Source organism: Oncorhynchus mykiss, chromosome 19 (assembly GCF_013265735.2).
Source record: "Oncorhynchus mykiss isolate Arlee chromosome 19, USDA_OmykA_1.1, whole genome shotgun sequence".
NCBI lineage: Eukaryota > Metazoa > Chordata > Actinopteri > Salmoniformes > Salmonidae > Oncorhynchus > Oncorhynchus mykiss.
The window spans coordinates 21,326,227-21,334,061 of NC_048583.1; the positions used below are offsets into that span (position 1 = coordinate 21,326,227).

Consider the following 7,835-nt stretch of genomic DNA (forward strand, 5'->3'; position numbering starts at 1 on the left):
GATGGGTCGTGTTCATGAAGAAAATGGAACGAAACAGGGAGGGACTACTGAATAAGAAATGCAAATGTTCCATCTTCCATTGCAAAATGTTTGAAAACGTTGCATGCCCTAATTAACATGGTCCCTTAGCTAGCTCGTGCAGCCCCTTAACTTGGCTGTCCCAATGTATCCCAGCCCCCCTAAAGACAAGGAAGTGAGCCCTGTGTGAATTCCTCGCTTCCCTTCGACTCTAGACGAGCTGCCTGAATGTTCTAGTTAGGACCATTTACTATTAATGGTTGGGAAAAAGGATCCTGTAGAAAACGGTGCCCGGGAGCGTTTTAAAAGCAAAGTAGCGAACGCACTCTTCTTTCTTTACCCACCAGGAAACTTGTGGTCCGTAGCAAATTTTCGCAGCATGACGTCCAGAATATATTACAGCTACTTTGTGTGCATTGTGGGACTGAAAAGTCTCTGTCCCGCTCCCTCTCTGTGGCTCAAATGGCACCCTATTCCCAAAAGCTCCCGTGGGATCTGGTGTAAAGAAGTGCACTAAATAGTGAATACGGTGCCATTAGGGATACAGTTTTTTTTCTCTGGTGTTGTTTTTACCTCAGTATATACTAGAGGTAGACTCATATGGCTTCTCATAATAGAGGGCCGGAAAGGGACTTTCTAATTGACTAATCGGACACTGCTATTTCGATGATTGGTTGTTTTTCTCCTGTAGGAATGAATACAGTAGAGAAATGACATGCCATTAGGGGGAAAAAATGAGCACAACCGTTTTATAAACTACTTCTGACGTACAAGACTATTTCTTAACCCGGCTTTGAAACTCATTTTTTTCTATTTTCCCTGTTTTTAAACTAATTTTATCATCATGTTTGTGTGCATGTCTCAGTGCCCTGACTCGGCCTGCAAGCAGGACCTGCTGGCCTACCTGCAGAGAATTGCCCTGTACTGCCACCAGCTCAACATCTGTAGCAAGGTCAAGGCCGAGGTCCAGAACCTGGGAGGAGAGCTCATCGTCTCTGGGGTAAGTCTCACCACACAACACCCTCACATGGTACAGTCAAGGCCCAGGGTCTCTGTCAATAGTTGTATTCAAGCACTGAGCTTGAGCAGCAATATTCTGTGTGTGGGCCTCATTCCTTTATCTCAGTAGTTAAAGGGACCTTCCCTAGGCTTCCTCCCTCCTTGTTTCTTCCAATTCCTCTCAAAGAGCATCAGAGGAGGAGTTCTGAGGGAGAAACTTGGATCCTCTCCTCCAATGTGCTTTGAGAGGAATTGAGGAAACAATCACAGAGGAAGCAAGGATTTGAAAGCTAATAATATTTTCTGGGGGATTTCCCAGTTGTCTTGAAAGCACCATGACCATCAGAAGCATGTACCATCAGTCCAGTAAAAAAAAAAAAAGCTATTATTTGCAAATCACCATGCGCAATGCCAAGTGTCGGCTGGAGTTGGGCAAAGCTCGAAGCCATTAGACTCTGCAGCAGTGGGAACACGTTCTCTGTAGTGATGAATCACGCTTCACCATCTGGCAGATGAATCTGGGTTTGGCGGATGCCAGGAGAACGCTACCTGTCCAAATGCATAGTGCCAACTGTAAAGTTTGGTGGAGGAGGAATAATGGTATGGGGCTGTTTTTCATGGTTTGGGCTAGGTCCCTAAGTTCCAGTGAAGGGAAATCTTAATGCTACAGTACAATGACATTCTAGACAATTCTGTGCTCCAACTTTGTGTCAACAATTTGGGGAAGGCCCTTTCCTGTTTCAGCATGACAATGCCCCCGTGCACAAAGCAAGGACCATACAGAAATGGTTTGTCGAGGTCGGTGTGGAAGAACTTGTCTGGCCTGCACAGAGCCCTGACCTCAACTCCATCGAACATCTTTGGGATGAATTGGAATACCACCGGCAAGCCAGGCCTAATCGCCCAACATCAATGCCCAACCTCAGTTAATGCTCTTGTGGCTGAATGGAAGTCCCTGCAGCAATGTTCGAACATCTAGTGGAAAGACTTCCTAGAAAAGTGGAGGCTGTTTTAGCAGCAAAGGGGCGACCAACTCTACATGATTTTGGAATTAAATGTTCGACGAGTAGCTGCCCACATACACAACATGACCAAAAGTATCTTCGCGCACGTTCCCCCATTAAACAGGCTCATTAAATTCTCGGAAATTGTGCAATTCATTCATTGTAAAATGTCCGCTATGATCTGTTAAAATATACCCCCTATTCTGATTGGCTTATTATGGCTAGAAACACGCAGGTCCTCGAGTAACACTCCTCTCGATCATTGTCTGGCAAAACTCTTGTTCTCTCTTCACCTTCGCAGTGCCAGCCCCAACCCAGGGAGTCCTCAACACAACTGACAATTAAGAGTTGAAAAACATTGCCCTGGCTACACGACGCCCACTTTTTTTCCAGACACTTCTTAATTAGCAGTTGGTGGAGGTCAGGTGCACCTCTCTCCCTGTGTTTTGTTTGGCTGGCTGCGGCCGGCCCCCCTACCCCCTTGCCCCCCCACCCCGAGAAGGGAGTCAACCGCTAGATTTAATTGGCTCCGAACTCCAGCTGGTCACTATAAAAAGGTTAGCAGCACGGTGGGTGCCCCCGATACCCCGAATTATGCTTAAATTACCCAGTTATATGCAGTAATTTAGTCCCAACAGGATGAGCTGAAACTCTATGGGCACTGTGTTCACTATAACAGGCTCTGGTCGAAAGTAGTGCGCTATATAGGGAATATGGTGCCATTTGTGACGCAACCATACTCTTTTGGACACCCGCTTTCTCTTAATGAGGCTGTCATATCAGAGATGTGTTGGAGGTACAGCGGTCACTCTGAACCTGTCTAGCTACTCAGGGCTCTGATAAGACGAGTGTGGGACCGTCTATCGCCCTGCGGGGGAGACCAGAGAGAGAGCTCACCTCTGTACTGTAAGAACTGTTCGCTTAATAAAGCCTTCTTCAGTGAGAGCTCTTTGCCGCAGGCAGTTCTTGTTATCTTGCAGCGTGACATGGGATGTCTAGAAGACCGTCTGTCTAAGAAAGGGGTGCGTCACAATACTCTTTCTTTGAAGAAACAACAAATCGCCAATTGGTTGGATAGTATTAATGTTTACACCTGCCCAATAGATCTGCTTCATTGAAGTCCTGAAGGATATCCAATTGGTTGGATTATTGCTTACACCTGTCCAATCACTTAGATCTTCCTTCTCCCCTCTCCTTCTTCTCACCTCTCCCCCTCCTCATGGGGTTTGCAGAATATTTTATGTGCAGTTGATGATGCAGGTTTGCAGTTGACCTAAAAAATTGCTTCTATTGCTGGTGTTATACAGGTAATATATGTGATGTTTAATATGTCCATGTAACTACAATGTTGTTACTACAGTTAATACTATGTAGTGAAATAGGTATAAGGGCAACGTATATAGTGTTAGTATAAAGATCGAACATCTAAGATGTCCTCTGTCTCTCCCCGTAGCTGGACAGCGCCACCTCCCTGATCCAGGCGGCCAAGAACCTGATGAACGCTGTGGTGCTCACAGTCAAGGCCAGCTACGTGGCGTCCACCAAGTACGCCAAGGTGTATGGCGCCGCCGCCGTCAACTCGCCTGTGGTCAGCTGGCGCATGAAGGCGCCCGAGAAGAAGCCCTTGGTGAAGCGGGAGAAGCCCGAGGAGTGTCAGACGCGTGTTCGACGGGGCTCGCAGAAGAAGCACATCTCGCCCGTCCAGGCCCTCAGCGAGTTCAAGGCCATGGACTCCTTCTAAAGATGTCCGCCGCCACGACGTATGTCACTGGAACCAAGGAAAACAACACCGACAACGAGAAGTTTAAGGAAACTCCCATCTTTCTTTGTGTTAATTTGTTTCTTTCGGGTGAGAGGAGTTACGCTGATAATAACAACGCCTCCTTTCCCCCTTTTTGAGTGAAGGGTCGATGGAAAGAAAAACCTGCCTGGAGGACTTTGCTAACCCGCCACCTGTACTGAACTACAGCTCCCATGAACACTTTGGGCTTCTCGGCCAATGGGGAGCCAGCGCGCTCCCACCCATATTTATTACTATTATAACTACTGTAGCTTAACCGCGTGAGAGCCAAATGTGTGACACTAAAAACAAAAACTTACTCAAAAAAGGGAGATGAAAAGTTCAAAACAAAACATATCAGAAGAGCAGCACCTAAAATGACTAAATGGCCGTCAATATTATTGCTATATCATTACTATAGTGGTACTGCCTGGCTGCTCGTACACACATTAACTGCCTGAATGGAAATGATGAATGGCACAGTAGTGAAATCTCTGTAATAAGAGGATTGATCTATCGAGGTTGATAAACTTTGGGCGGCATTTTCGTGGTGCAAAAAGAGCACAGGTTTGTGCAAAAATGACTGTCCACCTCTATATAAATCAGGCAGGGAAACTTCACTTGAAACTGTTCATCAACAATGTGCATTTATGAGGAGGCGATTGAACTAGAGTTTAGTTTACTGAGTAATGCATGAAGTCACCTCCTCATAACACATCGATGAAACGCTTCAACTTAAAACCACACTGCCTGATTATGAAGAGGTTTACAGTATTTCCCCCACAGATTCTGTGCTTTTTTTTTTGTACAACACAAATGTCAATATTCCCATCCTAACTTAATATCTTGTATTTTTCCCCGGTTTGAACGTTACCTTACCTGTAGAGCTAGGAATAACTTATGTTTAAGGTAACTGAAAGTGTTTGGCATCCAAGTCATTTGTTTCTTTGTTCCTTCCTGACCCGGTGTTCCTGAACGATGCATACACTTCATGGTCCTATGGTATTGCCTTTTTAAAAATCAATTTCTCATGATGATATCACTAACTGTATCGCAGCCTGATTGGATTATTGTGTAGAGTGTAATAGTAGACACGGAGAGGTATGACTAGTTGTGGTTTCCTCAGAGAATATTTGGCTGCGTTTAGACAAGGCAGTCCAATAATGATATATATTTTTTTACTAATTTGTCTTTTAATCAATCAGTTCAGCTCTGAAAAAGATCTGATGTGATTGGTCAAAAGTTAAATTACTGTAAAAAAATACCAGAATTGGGGTGCCTGTCTAAATGAAGCCATAGAGTCCTGCAAACATACATTCAGGTAACTGCCAAAATAATGGAAACACTTGAGTAAATTAGGGATATAAAGTTCATTAAAAGGAGGTGCTTCCACACAGGTGTAGTTCCTGAGATAATTAATCAATTGACATCCCAGCAGGGTTATGTATAAAAATGTTGGGCAGGACATTATTTGGGCTACCATGGCCCCCATAGGATGACAATGCCATCCACACGGCATGAATGGCCATGGAATGGTTTGATGAGCATGAAAACGATGTTAACCATCTGTCACCAGATCTCAACCCAATTGAACACTGATGGGAGATTCTGGAGCAGCGCCTGGGACAGAGGTTTCCACCACCATCAACAAAACGCCAAATGATGGAATTGAATCTATTCTAATTGAATTTGTTCTGGCTCGTGGTGGCCCAACGGCCAATTAAGACACTTGCTGTTGGTGTTTCCATTACATTGACAGTGACCTGTACATACTGTTGAAGTCGGAAGTTTACATACACCTTAGCCAAATACATTTCAACTCAGTTTTTCACAATTCCTGACATTTAATCCTAGTAAAAGTTCCCTGTTTTAGGTCAGTTAGGATCACCACTTTATTTTAAGAATGTGAAATGTCAGAATAATAGTATAGAGAATGATTTATTTCAGCTTTTATTTCTTTCATCACATTTCCATTGGGTCAGAAGTTTAGCATTTGGTAGCATTGCCTTTAAATGGTTTAACTTGGGTAAAATGTTTTGGGTGGCCTTCCACAAGCTTCCCACAATAAGTTTGGGGAATTATGGCCCATTCCCCCCGCCGACAGAGCTGGTGTAACTGAGTCAGGTTTTCTATGCCTCCTTGCTCGCACACGCTTTTTCAGTTCTTCCCACAATTTTTCTAATGGATTGAGGTGAGGGCTTTGATGGCCACTCCAATACCTTGACTTTGTTGTCCTTAAGCTATTTTGCCACCACTTTGGAAGTATGCTTGGGGTCATTGTCCATTTGAAAGACCCATTTGCGATCAAGCTTTAACTTCCTGACTGATGTCTTGAGATGTTGCTTCAATATATCCACATAATTTTCCTCCCTCACATAATGCCATCTATTTTGTGAAATGCACCAGTCCCTCTTGCAGCAAAGCACCTCCACAACATGATGCTGCCACCACCGTGTGTCATGGTTGGAATGATGTTCTTCAGCTTGCAAGCCTCCCCCTTTTTTCTCCAAACATAATATTGGTCATTATGGCCAAACAGTTCCATTTTTGTTTCATCAGACAAGAGGACAATTCTCCAAAAAGTAAGATCTTTGTCCCCATGTGCAGTTGCAAACCATAGTCTGGCTTTTTTATGGCGGTTTCTGGCTTCTTCCTTGTTGAGCAGGTTGTCGATATAGGGCTCATTTTACTGTGGATATAGATACTTTTGTACCTGTTTTCGCCACCATCTTCAAAAGGTCCTTTGCTGTTGTTCTGGGATTGATTTGAACTTTACGCACCAAAGTACGGTCATCTCAAGGAGACAGAATGCATCTCCTTCCTGAGCAGTATGATGGCTGCGTGATCCCATGGTGTTTATACTTGCGTACTATTGTTTGTACAGATGAACGTGGTACCTTCAGGCATTTGGAAATTGCTCCCAAGGATGAACCAGACTTGTGGTGGCCTACAGTTTTTTTCTGAGGTATTGGCTGATTTCTTTTGATTTTCGCATGATGTCAAGCAAAGAGGCACTGAGATTGAAGGTAGGCCTTGAAATACATCCACAGGTACACCTCCAATTGACTGAAATGATGTCAATTAGCCTATCTGAAACTTCCATGACATAATTTTCTGGAATTTGCCAAGCTGTTTAAAGGCACAGTCAACTTAGTGTATGTAATCTTCTGACCCACTGGAATTGTGATACAGTGAATTATTTATTTTATCGATCTATTATTTTACCAGGTAAGTTGACTGAGAATACATTCTCATTTGCAGCAACAACCTGGGGAATAGTTACAGGGGAGAGGAGGGGGATGAATGAGCAAATTGTAAACTGGGGATTATTAGGTGACCGTGATGGTTTTGAGGGCCAGATTTGGAATTTAGCCAGGACACCGGGGTTGACACCCCTACTTTTACGATAAGTGCCATGGGATCTTTAATGACCTCAGAGAGTCAGGACACCCGTTTAATGTCCCATCCGAAAGACGGCACCCTACACAGGGCATTGGGATATATTGTTTTAGACCAGAGGAAAGAGTGCCTCCTACTGGCCCTCCAAACACCACTTCCAGCAGCAGCTGGTCTCCCACCCAGGAACTGACCAGGACCAACCCTGCTTAGCTTCAGAAGCAAGCCAGCAGTGGTATGCAGGGTGGTATGCTGCTGACCAAAAGTGAAATAATCTGTCTGTAAACAATTGTTGGAAAAATGACTTGTGTCATGCACAAAGTAGATGTCCTAACCGAATTGCCAAAAGTATAGTTTGTTAACAAGACAAGATTTGTGGAGTGGTTGAAAAACGAGTTTTAATGACTACAACCTAAGTGTATGTAAACTTCCGACTTCAACTGTACATACAAACAAATACCTTTATATTCACTGTTCTCTAATAAACCCGTCAAACTTGACTGACCTCCCTCCACGTCTGTTTCTTTACCACTCACAAGCGCCTATATTTTCATATAGTATAACAGATATTATAATTACAAGGTGGGTATTCAATTCAATTTTAGATCATGGCTTTCCAGAAAGGGTTTGATTTGCAC

The 7,835-nt window shown here is 43.9% G+C and overlaps 1 protein-coding gene across 2 annotated transcripts in view; it reads left to right on the forward strand.

Annotated features, from left to right (window-relative positions):
• Positions 1–5,718, forward strand: part of LOC110497517 (catenin alpha-2) — a 663,050-nt gene extending 657,332 nt beyond the window's left edge. The window contains exons 17-18 of one of the 2 annotated variants that reach the window (XM_036954442.1): positions 884–1,018; positions 3,475–5,718. In XM_036954442.1, coding sequence (XP_036810337.1) covers positions 884–1,018; positions 3,475–3,762 — 423 coding nt within the window. In that variant the 3' untranslated portion in view covers positions 3,763–5,718. The remainder of the gene's footprint in view (positions 1–883; positions 1,019–3,474) is intronic. The other variant, XM_036954443.1, reaches the window with a different exon arrangement.
• Positions 5,719–7,835: the final 2,117 nt, after the last annotated feature.